The 14,244-nt window shown below is 56.2% G+C and overlaps 2 protein-coding genes and 1 long non-coding RNA gene across 5 annotated transcripts; 1 reads left to right on the top strand and 2 right to left on the bottom strand.

Annotated features, from left to right (window-relative positions):
* Nucleotides 1–418: 418 nt before the first annotated feature.
* Nucleotides 419–2,993, bottom strand: CDKN2D (cyclin dependent kinase inhibitor 2D). Its single transcript, XM_025916623.2, has 3 exons — nt 2,874–2,993; nt 2,446–2,601; nt 419–1,370 (listed from the first exon to the last, which is right to left on the bottom strand). The coding sequence occupies exons 2-3, from the start codon at nt 2,584–2,586 to the stop codon at nt 1,011–1,013; spliced, it is 501 nt and encodes a 166-aa protein (XP_025772408.1). The 5' UTR covers nt 2,587–2,601; nt 2,874–2,993; the 3' UTR covers nt 419–1,010.
* On the top strand, nt 2,968–13,396 carry LOC147583778 (uncharacterized). Its single transcript, XR_015248535.1, has 3 exons — nt 2,968–3,253; nt 3,714–3,836; nt 13,257–13,396. It is a non-coding gene; the product is annotated as an uncharacterized LOC147583778 (long non-coding RNA).
* AP1M2 (adaptor related protein complex 1 subunit mu 2) lies at nt 4,379–13,403 on the bottom strand. Of its 3 annotated transcripts, none has more exons than XM_025916173.2 (12): nt 13,270–13,403; nt 11,966–12,122; nt 11,669–11,736; nt 10,093–10,223; nt 9,833–9,980; nt 9,604–9,730; nt 8,783–8,931; nt 8,630–8,701; nt 6,643–6,801; nt 5,686–5,811; nt 5,212–5,287; nt 4,379–4,786 (listed from the first exon to the last, which is right to left on the bottom strand). In XM_025916173.2, the coding sequence occupies exons 1-12, from the start codon at nt 13,309–13,311 to the stop codon at nt 4,764–4,766; spliced, it is 1,278 nt and encodes a 425-aa protein (XP_025771958.1). In that variant the 5' UTR covers nt 13,312–13,403; the 3' UTR covers nt 4,379–4,763. The 3 variants fall into 3 exon arrangements, with proteins under 3 accessions (XP_025771958.1, XP_025771959.1, XP_086555231.1); XM_025916174.2 differs by having other exon boundaries at nt 8,783–8,925; XM_086699105.1 differs by lacking the exons at nt 11,669–11,736; nt 11,966–12,122 and having other exon boundaries at nt 13,270–13,353.
* Nucleotides 13,404–14,244: the final 841 nt, after the last annotated feature.

Below are 14,244 nucleotides of genomic sequence, written 5' to 3'. Positions count from 1 at the left end.
CCCAGCCTCGGCAGGCCCTGAAGGAGGCGGAGCCTCGCAGGCCGCCCCTAATCCCTCCCCCAGTCTTTCCGGGATCCCTTACGCCACCCGACCGCAGTCCCCGCCCGCGGGTCACGCCTCTGTGGGTCAGACTACAGCCATCGCCCCCCCTCCCCCCCCCACCACTCTGGGGCTCCCGGCACCCAGCTGACATCTGGGGGCCCTTTCTCCACTCGCGGTTTCCTGCCTCCCTTCCGTTCCGACAGCGTAAACCGCTGCCCCACCCAGCACACTCACCTCTGTCACCCTGGGAATTACCACTCTCTCCCCTCCCCCAAAGTATCCACGATATGCGACCCCCGTGCCCACCCCCCACAAACATACTGGACGTGCGACTCTCCATCGCAGACTCAAAAATCAGAAGCCACCAGCTCTGTGATCATGCACAAGTCTTAATTTAATGGGTAAAAACATTAAATTATCACACAACAATATTTTTCCATAAAGCTTAATAAATAGAATCTTTTTTTAACGCTGTACAAGAGACTGAAAAACAAGTTTCCAACAAAATATGAACTCATACTACCCTTCTATTGATTTTAAACACTCCCCCCTCCCCCCATGCTTGAAAGCAGTGTGCACATTTGAGGTCTGTCTCTGGGTACAGCTAGCCAAGGTCGCCAGGTTCCAGGAGCCCTGGAAGCGATGACCTCACTCGGGCTGGGGCTTTAAACGCTCTGCCCTTGGGCGTCTGCAGCCCCAGCAATCTGAGGCGCAGAGAAAACTGAACCGTTTAGACGGCTGTTGCCTGCAGGAGCCCTTCTCTGCCCAACACATCAAAAGGGGTGAGAAAAACAAATGAGAAATGTCCCTCAAACACACACACCCCACAAATCAACACCAACAAGCCACAAACTGGTGCTCCTCCCCTTTTGACAGGGGGCAGAAGGAGTGAGGGGAGAAAGTGTTTCTTTCCTCCTCTTTTGACACAGAACCCTGTTGGGTCCGGTTGCTGCAGTGGGCGCCCCGGGTCACAGCAGTACCACCGAGTGCCCCTGCAGTATGTCCATGAGATCCTGGGCCCCTATCCCCTGTGCCAGCTCCAGGGGTGTGAGCCCCCTGGCGTCCCTGTGATGGAGATCAGACTCAGAAGCCAGGAAGCTGACCACAGCGGTGTGGCCCTCTCGCACCGCCAGATGGATGGGGAGTGCCCCGGTGCCGTCAGGCACGTTGACATCAGCACCATGCTCTACCAAAACCTTCAGGGTGTCCAGGAATCCAGTGCGTGCCGCATCATGGGCTGGAGTGGTGCCGGAGGTGTCCTGGACATTGGGGCTGGCACCTTGCTTGAGAAGTTCCAACGCAATGGTGGAGCTTCCAAACATCATGACCTGTGTGGGGGCAGAGAGTGAGGGGTCCTCAAGGGAGAGGTTCCAGGAAAAGGGGTCACTGTAGAGAGGGGTCATTCAAGAATAGGGAACACTAGAGCTTTTCTAAAGAATGGGGACACACCAGGGAACACAAGCTCTCAGGCGGTTGTTTGATACCCCAGAGAAAGACGTCTCCTTGGAATAGGGACCCCGAAGAAACTGGTCACCCCCCTAAGGATAAGAAAACCACGTAGGGAATAGCCTCCAAGGAAACGTTCGAGAAACCTAAGACCCTCCCCAAGGAAGCAGAGATATGCCCCATCCCATATGGGAAATCGCTAGGAAATATGACCCCTCCCCCACCCCCAGAAATAGGCCTCTTAGAATGAGAACTGCTCCAAAGAACTTGGATAGCAAACTCAAGGGAAGATGCCCAGGGAATTTGAAACCCCAGGGTACTTGCCCTGAAGAAATAGGGTTCCCCCTGTAAAATGCCCCCCAGGGAATAAGGATGCCCATGCAACGTGTAACTGTGCCCCACTTACGACTTCCCTTAATATACTAGGAATCTGGAAACAAACACACACACACACACACACACACACACACACACACACACACACACACAAAACCCAAAACAGGAATGGAGAGTTACCCCAATAACTGGATACATCTCAGAGAACCCTCCAGAAAATAGGGAACCCCTGGAAACATGAATCCCTCCTTCCAGTGATTGGATCCCCCCACAGAAGTTCCAAGAAACAAGAGCCAGTCCTATGAAGCCGGGATCCAAAGAAGCTGCTCTCACATCGCGGAATAAGAACCTCCCCAGGGAAAATTAATCCTCTGCACCCAGAAAACAAGAAATCCTCCAGAGAAGATGGAAAGTCCTCCCCTCCCCCAACCTAACTCCATCCACCACCCACCCACGAAAGTAGACATCAAGGAGCAACAGCGCCCCAGGGGGAAAGGACCGAGCCCCCGAGCCCCCCCCCCCCCCCCCCCCCCCAGTCAGCCACCACCGCGGTCAAGGAGACTTGAGGGAAAGGGTCTGGGGTCCCAGCCTCGCCGTCGCTCCCGGCCAGCCGGGCCTCACCTGCAGCGCCGTCTTGCCGAAGCGGTTCAGGGCATCGGGGTGCACCAGCTCACGGTGCAGAAGGCGGCGCACCTCCTGCACGTCGCCTCGGGCCGCGGCCCCGCTTAGCCTGTCGCCTGCGCGGACCTCCTCCAGCAGCATGTCGACGCTGGCAACCTGCGAAGCCCCCCGCCCCACGCCGGCGCGGTCAGTGTGGGGAAATCCACTGGCGCTGGCCCTAAGATCTCCCCCGAGGTGCACCTGGCCTGCGCGACGCTCCCAGCCCAGCACACGAGTCGGCCCTCTGCGCGACCCCCGCCCTGCCGGCGGGCTCCTCCCCCTGTCGGCCAGCGGGTCGCCAGGGGCTGGGAGCCGGGCCCAACCCTCCGCGGCTCGCAGGGCCCGGCCCGGCGCCCGCCCCTTGGGGGCCGGGTCTCCCCCCAACTCACCCTCCCTCCTCCTCCTCGACGGGCGGGGTCTGTTCTGAGCCGCCGCCGCTGCCGCCGCTGAGCTGGCCGCCAGGGGGCGGAGATAGCGCGCTTGAGGCCCCGCCCCGAACGCTGCGGATTTGTTTTCTTACGAACTCGCTACACTGTAGCCCAGCCGCGTTGCCCGGCGCGCGACCCGGCAGCGCCCCGCCCATGCGGCCAGGGCAACCAATGGCAACGCGTCGCCGGGGGGAGATTTACGCTCCGGCCTGGGCGGTGCCTATCCTGATTGGCTGAGCCTCGGCGACCGGTGGACCGCCGGCAATGGCGGGGTTTTCGGTTTTCAAACTCGCCAGGCGGGCGGGAAAGACAAGCCGGTTTAACTGACCCGCGGGAGAAAGGTCAGGGGCAGGGTAGCGCGGGTTGCTTCGGGACCTCGGCACCTCGGGGAGGAAGGGAGGCAAGGCTGGGGCAGCCCAGTTCGGGGTTCCACCGTTCAGTCACGCGATAAGCATTTATTAGCCCTTACTATGTTCAGAGTGTTTTATTTCATTCACTCACCCAGTGTGTGCCGGTACCGTTTTCGGCGCTGGGGAGCGTACACTCTGGCAACTACATAATTTTAAAGAGCGTTAAGCACCTCCGAGAAAATAAAACGGGGAAATGGGGTGGGTGAGAAGGACTCACGTTCTGGCTCAGAGTGAGCCAAACCCGGCACAGCAAAGGCCGGGGCGAAGGCAAATTCACGCTGCAGCCGCGGCCGCCACGTGGACGAGCCAGGGAGGCGAGAGAGCTGAGGTCGGAGGCGACTCTTGCAAATGCTTGCGTTGAAACATTTACTGAGCACCGTCTGTGTACTAGGCGCCCAGCTGGAGAGCGGGCCAGCCAGGTGGTTCCTGCTGCGGGACCCCCACCATTTAGGCTGGGAGAAGACAGGAATTAAATCTTTTCAGAATGGTAAACTCCGTGGAGGTGATAAAACGGGTAAGTTATAGTCTCTTGGGAAAAGAAGGCCGTTGAAATAGGTCAGGGAGGGCCTCCCTGAGGTGACGTGTGCGACCTGAAAGGGAAGGAGCCATGTGACTATCTGGGGAAAAGCATGCCAGGTGAAGGGCATTAGAGCCACAAAGGCCCAGGTGGGAGCGCACTTGTGCACAGGAAGCGTGAGGTCTAGAGGAGGAGAGTGGGAGAAGGTGAAGGCAGCTAAGTGAGGAGGAGGGGTAGCGCAGATCAGGCTCGGGTACTGCGGCGAGCGCTTGACTTTTACTTTTAACACAGGAAGCTTGTGGGAGGGTTCTGAGACCCACGAGCTGACTTAGAAGTTAACAGGCGCCCTCTGGCGGCCGCAAGAGGAACTGACGGTGGTGTGGGAGCCGGGTTGGAGCCTGGGCCCAAGGAGAGAGTTGGGCAGATGCCACGTCGGGGGCTAGGGAGTGGATGTGTGTTGCCCATCCCCATCCCGGCACTTCGGGGGGGGGGGGTGTCCCTGGCATTCCCAGTCCCCAGTCAGTAATATACACAGCAGCCAGATTCATTCTTTTTAATACCATCCTAAAACTCAGGGTGGGCCAGGGTGGCCTCTGGGCTCAGCAGCTGTGAAGGAGGGGCCCCGACACCCCTAAGGCAGGTCACTGCAAGAAGGCACTCATGAGGGGGGCTTCAAGACCCTCCTCTATTCTTCATATAAAATTGGAGGAGTGGGGAGCCCGGAGGCAGAGGGAGGTGGGGAGACTGTTCCTCCTAGCCCGTGGGTAGAGAGAAAGGCAGGGAGGATGCCGGGTGCTGGGAGCAAGAAACGGCTAAGTCAGGGGCCTTCCCTCACACACATCCCCCATCTTCCTCCCAGGAAGTCTACAGTCCCAGCCTGGGGAGAGGGAAGGCCCCACATCTAGGCCCCACCTCTTCTCTCTCCTAGCTTGTACGAAGTTGATAATCTGCAGGGAAACAATGAGCAGAGACCATCTCAGAACTGGGGAAAGGAAACAGACAGAAAGCCCTCCCCACAACCTATCCCCCACCCCAGTGCTCATGATCAACCCATGGATGTGTAACAAGGACAAGAATGGGGTTGTAACACAGGGATAGTAACCATAGCAACAAGCTTGTTTCCAGGTGCAGATGGGGGTACTATGCGTTCACTCCCTTGCCCAAACCCGATCAGTGCCCTAGAACTGCAGCTGCCCCCATTTTAAAGATGGGCCAAACTGAGGCCCAGGGTGGCACAGGGATAAAGACAGGATAGGCCTGGGGCCAGGTCTGTTGAATTTTGGTGCCCTCCAAGCCAGAGCGTAGTCAAAGCCCCGAGACCATCCTTTTGATCTCCTTGACCCCAGCGTCCCAGGGAGCCCGGCTGCCTTACCGCCACTCTGGGTGATGTAGCGAACCCATGGCAGGGCCTGGTAACCGCTTTTCTCAATGATCTTCATGTATCGGACCTGAAACGGAATAGAAAGAGGTGGCCCAGGTGGTGGGGACAGGCTGGCTGTGGCGAGGGTACCGTGTGGAACACAACTCGGGGGATTATGCTGGCACGGTTGGGGAGTCATGAGGGGACATGGCTTGTGTCAAAAGTTTGGCACGTGCAGTGGGAGTAGGGGAAGGGGGAGGCAGCACAGGAGAGTGGGAAAGAGCACGGTGTAAGGGAACAGACACGATGTGGTTTTGGGGGGACGAGGCGACACAGGCCAAGGGAACGGTATGGTTTGCGGGTGGGTGAAGACACAGTGAACATACTAGTGGGGAACAAGATGGCACAGACCGGCTGCGGAGGTGAGGTGATACCGGCTAGGGAAGGAGCCCAGGGGTAGGAGAATGGGGAGCCCACTGCACTCACCTGGATCCCGGAGACAGTGAAGTAGGGGATCTCAAACTTGACCCCAATAGGGGGCCGGCCCTCCACCTCTTCCTTCTCCACGCTGGGGAGGCCAAAGTGGGCGCGCATCAGGTACTCCTTGCCCCCCTGAGGGCACATGGGGGCGTCAGATACACCAAGAGGCCTCTACACGCCCCACACTATCCTCACAGTGGCCCCCAAGCAGGCTCTGCTCTCGGTCCCTTTCTGACAAGACAGTAAAAGCTCCTGGCCAAGATTCACAGCTGAAGGTTTTTGTTTGTTTTTTTAATGTTTATTTATTTTGGCGGGGGGGGGGGGAGGAGAGAGAGAGGACGCAGGAACAGGGGAGGGGCAGGGAGAGACAGAGAATCCCAACCAGGCTCCAAGGTCAGCTCAGAGCTTGAACCCACAGACCGTGAGATCATGTCCCGAGCTGAAATCAAGAGTTGGACGCTTAACCGACTTAGCCGGCCAGGTGCCCCTCACAGCTGAAGTTTCTAACGACACAGTCTGGTCAGAGTGCTTCTCATGACCATCTCCCATTTTCCAGTCCCCTGATGAGCCCTTGCCACCCCCCACCCCCCCAACCCCCCACCCCCCCACCCTCCCCACCCCTGCCCGCCAGATCCCCGGGGTCTGATCGAATCCTCCGGCAGCCCCAGGATGGGGTATCGTGATCCTGTCTATTTCACAGATGAGCAAACAGAGGTTCCGTGGAGGGAAGTGGGTTTCCAAAGGCTGTCTAGCTCAGGGAGGCAAGGGTGGAGAACTTGAACCCAGGGCTGGTGTCCTCAAGACCTGGGAGGCAGGGACCTGCCGGCCTGGTTTCCAGCTTTATTACCCCTAAAGGATAACCATGTGCATGCATACATGGGTCTCCAGTTTATTCTCCGCCTCTCGCGAGCAGCAGGGGCAGGCGCCTCAGGCCCCACCCCGTACTCAGTACCCAGTACTCACCGGGAAGGACTTAATACTCCAAATAACGACATTCTTTTCGGGCACGTACTTGGCACTGCCTACACTGGTCTTGAAGCGCGGGGAGTCGGCATCGCTGGGCACGGGCACGGATATCTCCACGCCGTTGGCCACCGACTGCTTCTTAAACTGCCCCTTGGCCTGTCCGGGGAGAGGGTGGGGCGTGAAGAACTCACTCCTGCATTCTGCCAATGTTCAGCAAGCCCTTTCCCCACAGTACCTCACAGAGAGCCTCCCCAACCCCGAGGTGGGTACGAACGACCATCCTGCCCATTTCACAGGCGAGGAAATGGAGACGCCGGGAAGCTGCGGCAGTTGCTCACAGACACACAGCCAACAAGTGGCAGAGCCGGGATTCACACCCACACGAGACTCCAGAAACCCCGTTCTTGGTGCCTTCCATTTAGACCTTTCGCTGGTCTAAAATGATGCCCCTTAGCCCATCACACAGGAGTTTTCATTTGATAGCTAGCATTTTTTTTTTAATTGTTTAATGTTTATTTATTTTTGAGAGAGAAAGAGGGAGACAGAATCCGAAGCAGGCTCCAGGCTGAGCCGTCAGCACAGAGCCTGACGCGGGGCTCGAACTCACGAACCGTGAGATCATGACCTGAGCTGGTCAGATGCTTAACTGACTGAGCCACCCAGGTGCTCCTATTTATTTTTATTTAAAAAAAAAATTTTTTTTTTAATTTATTTGAGAGAGACAGAGCATCTGTGTGCATGGACACCTGGGAGCTCACCCACAAGCTGAGGAGGGGCAGAGAGAGAGAACCCCAAGCAGGCTCAGCACTGTCAGCACAGAGCCTGACGCGGGGCCCCATCTCATGAACTGTGAGGTCATGACCTGAGCCGACATCAAGAATCGGACACTTAACTGAGCCACCCAGGTGCCCCAAAGATTTTATTTTTAAGTAATCTCTACACCCAGGAAGGAGTTAGAACCCAGAACCCTGAGATCAAGAGTCATATTCTCCACCAACTGAGGCAGCCAGGTGTCCCAAGGAGTTGAAATTTTAAATAAGGAAATCAGGAAAGGCCTCTGAAGAGGTGACATTTAGCAAAAAATTGAGGGAGATCAGGGAAGGAGCCACGTGGAAATCTGGGGCAGGGAGGGGCTGTGATCCAAGGAAAGGGAACAACCAGTGTAAAGGCCCTGAGGTAGGACCTTGCTTGGTGTGAACAAAGAGGAAGCCAATATAGCTGGAATGGAGTGAGAGAGGGAGACCGTGGAAGGACACAAAGGTGACAGCAGATGGCCGTAGGGTCTAGTGGGCTGCCAGGACTTTGGCTTTTCCTCTCAGTGAAGTGGGAGCCATGGAAGGTTCTGGGCAGAAGAGAGACACGCAGCCAGACTCAAGTGTTCACGGGTGTCCTTTAGAGGAACAGTGGGGGGCAAGGGCAGGAGCTGGGAGACCAGGGTAGATGTGGTGGAGGGAGTGCAAAGTGGGCAGATGAGGGATCTATTCTGACAGTACTTGCTGATGGTTTGTCTGTGTCCCCCAGGTAGCAAGCTCCCTGAGGGCAGCATATCTTTTATTTCTTCCCTCTTGTCCCTTAGTTCCCTTACAAAGTAGAGGCTCAGTTAAAACCACAATGTGAATAGTTGAGATTTGTGCGTCGTTTAGACGTTATTGGGAACTTACTATGTTCTTACTGGGGAAAAGAAATCCACACTGGAGTAGATGCAGTACTGACGCAGGTCAGTAGAGCAGAGGCCAGAGGAGGTGAGAGGGTGGGGAGCCAACACCGTGGGCCCGGCTGCTGGAACAGCAGCCCAAGTAGGAGGAACAGCCAGTGCAAAACCCCCACAGGGAACTGTGCCTGACATGTCTGAGAACCAGCCGGGAGCCCCTTGTGGCCGGAGGGGAGTGAGGAGCCAGGGAGGGTGAGAGAGAAGGTTAGGGTGGAGATTGTGGGGAGGGGCAGATCAAACACCGTAAGTAAGTAATTGTTCCCCTGGGCCTACCTTGACCATGATCTCCACACGGCTGTGGGAGAACTTCTCAATGACGGACTCAATCCAGATCAACGGCTTGACCTACAGGCGGCAGAAGAGGGGGCTGTTGGAGGTTCTGGGGTCACCTCTCACCCCCTCCAGGGGGCCTCTCCCCTGCTTCACCTGGGTGCTGAGGCGGTAGGACATGAGCTCAAAGTCGCCGTCGGGTGGGATGAAGGAGATAGTGCGGTCATTGTCAAAGCGAGACAGCCGCACACACTGGTGGAATTTGACGTCTTCCAGTTCCACAGACTTGTTCTTGCTTCCTGAAACTCGGAGCCAAGCAGGCAGGTGACCCTGGGGGTCTGGGACAGGGTCTTTAGCCCTATCTTCCCTGCCTACCACTTACCATTACTTCTGTTTTAGAGATAAGGAAACTGAGGCCCAGAGAGGACAAGGAATTTGCCCAGGGTCACTGAGCTGGCCAGGGGCAGAGCTAGGATCTGAACCCAGGGAATCTGGCTCTTGCTGTCAGGTTTTTTTTTTTTTTTTTAAATTTAAGTTTATTTTGAGAGAGAGAGAGTGAGCAGGGGAGGGGCAGAGAGAGGGAGAGAGAATCCCCAGCAGGCTAAACACTGTCAACGTGGAGCCCGATGCGGGGCTTGAACTCACGTACCGTGAGATCATGACCTGAGCCAAAACCAAGAGTTGGACACTCAACCAACTGAGCCACCCAGGCGCCCTGCTATCAGGTTTTTCAATATGATGTTCTTCTGTCTCCTACTCCCACTGAAATGTCAGCGCCAAGGGCAGGGATTGGTCTTTTTCTCTATTGTATTTGTGCCAGGCAGTATCCACTTTTGGCACCAGTGAACCAGCAGCCGCAGCACCGGCTGTGACCAGCAGAGGGCACGCGAGTGCTTATTTCAGAGCCGGTTGCGATTCTCTGGGTCCCCAGATGGGGTAGGGTCAGCTCCCTCGCGCGCCCCCCTCCAGATGCTTACGGCCAGTGAGCTCAAAGAGCACACGGTCGTTGAGGCCAAGCCGCAGCTCTGGCATTCCCGACAGAAACACCTTGAGCTTGATGGTACCCACGATCTCGCTCAGCAGGACGCTGCCGTTGGCATTGACCTGAGGGTGCACATGACACAGGACGGGGTGTCAACGGGCATAGAGCCTCCTCTCCTGCCCCCAGGCCATGGAAGGAGAGGGGTAGAGGTGTGGGGGGCTCACCAGCAGGTTGACAGACTCTATGACATCAATGAACACCTCATTCTTCTTGTACTTGATGCCCTCAGAGCGCCAGGACACAGCATTGGTGACAGTGGGTGGCACTCTAGATTTGCCGGTCTCCAGCTTGTTGCCCTGCTGTGTGATGTACCTGTCAGGAAGGCAGGGGCGACAAGCAGCTGGACCCAGGGACACTTCCCTGACCCTCCCCGACTTCCTTCCATTAGTGGTTCACTCCGTGGCCGCCCCCGTGGCCCACTCACTCCTGCAGGATCTTGCTGTCAGTGGTCTGTGGGAAGCCGAAGTCCATGAGCTCGTCCAGCAGCTCGTAGACGATGACGAAGTTGTCTCGGATGCTCTCCTCCTCCAGCTCCTTGAAGTATTCAGAGAATACCTGGGGGTGTGGGGAAACAGACACCAACAGAGGCGTGGCTGTGGTGTACCTGGGGCCGTGGACTGCGGCCCCACTCATCCAGCCGTCAATTCAACAAGCAACTGTTGGGTGTCTACCATATACCAGTGCTGGAACATTAATGGTGAATGGAGTCAACAATGTCCGTGCCTCCGTGGAATAGTCTAGCGAGGGAAATGGACTGGTAACAGAACCAACACGATACAACGTGCTGAGTGCAAAAAATGAGGAAACCACAAAGTGGGAACCCTGAGGCATGAGGTCCAGGAAGCCTTCCTGGAGGAGGGATTGGAAGGGCTCAGAACTATTTTGTGTGCGTGTGTGTGTGTGTGTGTGTGTGTGTGTGTGTGTGTACCACGAAACACTGTGTATCTGGTGCTGTTTATGGAGTAAGGTTTCCAATACATAAAATATACATGACAAGGGAAACCCATTATACAGAAATACATCTAAGCTCGTGGATTCCCTGAATTCTATCCACAGGGCTTTAGGGGTTTGGGGACCCCAAGTCCAGAGCCTCTGGGGATTAGGAGGCGTGACCTCAGCAGAGAGCCTGTCAGTCATCTGACATTTGAAAAACCCTCCGTGTCTCACTCTGTTCCAGCCCCGTTGGCCTTCTTTCTGTTCTCACCTCAGAGCCTTCACATATGCTGTCCCCTCTGCCCGGGACATTCTTGCCATTCAGGCCTCAGCTCCAATATCACCTCCTCAGTGAAGACACCACCATCCCTCCTGCCCCCTTGAGTATCAAGGTGAGTCTAGCACCCTCATCACTGGTTCTCCTAATGTCCTGTTGAATCACCTTCATGTCCTTTAACTCCTCAGGACAGGCAGGGACTGTGCCTCTCTTATGCAGAGCTGCTCCCCTCTCTGCCTGGCAGGAGGCAAGTCAATACATATTTCTTGTTGGTTGGAAAGTATTTACCAAGCACCTTCTCAGTCATTGAAAATGGCATAGGGGTGCCTGGGTGGCTCAGTTGGTTGAGCTTCCAACTTCAGCTCAGGTCGTGATCTCCCAGCTCATGGGTTCAAGCCCCACATCTGGGTCTGTGCTGACAGCTCAGAGCCTGGAGCCTGCTTCAGATTCGGTGTCTCCCTCCCTCTGCCCCTCCCCCATTCATGCTCTGTCTCTGTCTCTCTCAAAAATGAATAAACATTAACAAAACTTTTTTTTAGGAAAAGGGGGCACTGGGATTGGAACCCGGTTTTCTCTGGCTCAGATTTGAGTAGTATACCCTCTTGGGACCTCTTTGGTCCTCGCCCTATAGGGAGAGATGATCCCACAGCAGCTAATGAGAACACAGAGATAGATGGGGCTTCCATGGGGCGAGGTCAGGGAAAACTTCCTAGGAAAGATGGATCCTGAAAGACAAGGGCGAGACAGGTAGACAGACAGACCAGCCGGCCAATGGGAAGCCAGAACTTACCTCCACCGTCTTGTAGAGGAAGGAGTACACGAGGGAGGCGTTGGCGTTCTTCAGCGTGGTGGCTACCACTATGGGCAGCAAGGTTAAGGAAAAGGTGCCATTTTGGAGGTCTCAAATGGAGCACGGACCCTAAAACCTCACCCTGTCCTCCCACCCTCATCTCACCTCTGTCCACCCACCCCCTGCCCCCAACCTGAACCACTGATGTGCTGTGCAACTTCTGTCCTCAGTCCACCCTCTCTGGACCTGAGCTCCCAACATCCCAGGCCTCCAGGGACCCAGCCAGAGTCTGGATACAATAGAGGTTGCTGTGTTTGATCCACAAAAAGTGGACCCGGCCATGGCTCAGCAGTGGGGCCAAGGCACCCTCCTCCTCCCGCTGCATGAGCAGAGGCATGAAGTTCTCAATCTCACTCATGGCCACATCGCCCTTGTAGTTGCGGCTGATCAGGGGCTAAGCGTGAGCAGAGAAGGCCCGGTCACTGCTGGGATCTGGGACCCTTCATCCGGGGGCATCAGAGTGCCTGGTTCTGACCCTAATTCCTGAGTGAAGGGCAGGGGCAAGACTCTGCTACTCTGTGCCTCAGTTTCCTCTTCTGTAAAATGGGTGCACGATAACAACAGCAAACATGTCTGGAGTCCTCCAGGAGGACCAGGCCGTGTCCTACTAAAGACTGGATGTTTGCTAACTGATTTTGTTCTCACTACAATCTGCAGGGGGTGTGCCATCACCCTCTTCATTTGAAGGATGGGGAAACTGAGGTGTGAACCAGGTGTGTAACAGCTGGGGAGACTGGGAATTGAACCAAGACACCCTGGATCCAGAATTCCCGCTCTTGCCCAGGGCTTCAGAGGCACCAAATTGGTGAGGTAGGGATGACAGGAGGGAAGGGGGAAGGAGGAAGGGAAGGGAGGGAAGGCGGGAAGGCAGGAAGGAAGGAAAAAACAAAGCTTATAGGAAGAAAGATAGATTATATAGCTCCCGTTAGCTCATATACCTCTGTCTGGCAGGAAATAAGCAGTCAATAATAATAGTACCTACTTCCTAAGGTGGTTTAGTCCAGTGTTTAGAACCAGAATGGCACAGGGCTGGTCCTCAAACACCCTAGGTTTCACCACCACCGTTTTTGTTGATATTAAATGACAAGATGAATGAGAGGGGGCTTCAGAAAGGGAGAGCCCCAAAAGGGAATGAGGGCCTCCTGCCCCTGCCATCTTCCCCAAATATTAATAACGTGGATGATGAAGGTGACAGAAATAACTTCAATCGACTGAACGCCTAATGTTTGGAGCAGGGCTACTGTGCTAAGTAGTTTACATTCATCGGGTTATATTAATTCCTATTGGGTGGGGACCTGTTATTCCCATTTTTACGGGTAGGGAGACTGAGGCTCGGAGAGGCAAAGCCCCTAGCCCCGGCTCCTGGTTGGGAAACAGTGGAGGTGGGATTCGACCCGCGACTTCCAGGGATTGGGGGAGGGGTGTACCCGCTCTCCCGGAGCTTTCTGGAGCCTCCCGGCCTGCGCGGAGGGGCCGCCCCTGGCTCCAGGGGAGCGCAGCCTCACCTGTCCTTCCCCCGTATCCCCAGCTCCCGGCCTTACCTTGCCCTTGACGTCGAGGATGAAGACAGCCGAGGCGGACATTGTGGCGGCCGGCGGACCTGGGAGGCGGGGAGGGAGCGCCGGGAGGCGACGGCGGCGCCGCTTCCTTCTTCCTGCGGAAGCGCCGGCGCGCAGGTGAGAGCCCAGGTGAGTGCGTCTTAAAGGGGAGGCCTCCAGGTGAGCGGCGCGGTTGGCCGACGCGAAGACTGCTGCAGGGCGGAGCTTTGGAGGGGTGCGCTGCCCCGCCTCACTTTCCCTCTGCACCCAGGAGTGCTGATGGGAGGAGTCTCCAGACCAACCATCCATCCATTCGTCCACCCAGCCAGCAAGCCGGCCAGCCATCCGCCCACTCACCTGTCCATCTACCCCCCTACTCATTCATCCACCCATCCGTCCATCCACCTACTCACACATCCCTCCACTCAACCCACCCATCCATCCCTCCACTCAACCCACCCATCCACCCACCCCCCACCCACCATCCGCCCATCCATCCACCCACCTATCCATCTATTCACCAATCCCACCCACCCACCCATCCACCCACTACCCACACATCCATCCACCTACTCACACATCCCTCCACTCACCCCACCCATCCATCCACCCATTCACCTCCATCCATCCACCCACCCACCCACCCATCCATCCCTCCACTCAACCCACTCATCCACCCACCCCCCACCCACCATCCGCCCATCCATCCACCCACCTATCCATCTATTCACCAATCCCACCCACCCACCCATCCATCCACCTACTCACACATCCCTTCACTCAACCCACACATTCATCCTCATCCACCCATCCATCTACCCACCTACTCATCCACCCATTCACCTGCCCGCCCATCTATCCATCCACCCACCCATCCACCCATTCATTCATTCATCTTGTTTCTCCTCCATCTTGTTATCACCCCCATGCATATCAGCCCCATTAGGGCAGAGATTTTGTCCTGTTCATCTCTGTGTC

Source organism: Puma concolor, chromosome A2 (assembly GCF_028749965.1).
Source record: "Puma concolor isolate L17-30 chromosome A2, mPumCon1.1.hap2, whole genome shotgun sequence".
In the NCBI taxonomy this organism is placed as follows: Eukaryota; Metazoa; Chordata; class Mammalia; order Carnivora; family Felidae; genus Puma; species Puma concolor.
The sequence above is the reverse complement of the archived record's forward strand: the minus strand, read 5'-3'. Positions and strand labels throughout refer to the sequence as shown.

Bases quoted from the DNA above. Each gene is read 5' to 3' on its own strand.
- AP1M2 (XM_025916173.2), bottom strand. From the start codon at position 13,311: ATGTCCGCCTCGGCTGTCTTCATCCTCGACGTCAAGGGCAAG. The intron at 9,731-9,832 runs GTGAGCCCCCCA...GTGCACCCTCAG, and splicing joins TAGAGTCTGTCAACCTGCTG to GTCAATGCCAACGGCAGCGT. The intron at 6,802-8,629 runs GTAGGCCCAGGG...CTCCCCGGACAG, and splicing joins GTGTGGAGATCATGGTCAAG to GCCAAGGGGCAGTTTAAGAA.
- CDKN2D (XM_025916623.2), bottom strand. From the start codon at position 2,586: ATGCTGCTGGAGGAGGTCCGCGCAGGCGACAGGCTAAGCGGGGCCGCG. The intron at 1,371-2,445 runs GTGAGGCCCGGC...GCCCCCACACAG, and splicing joins TCGGCAAGACGGCGCTGCAG to GTCATGATGTTTGGAAGCTC.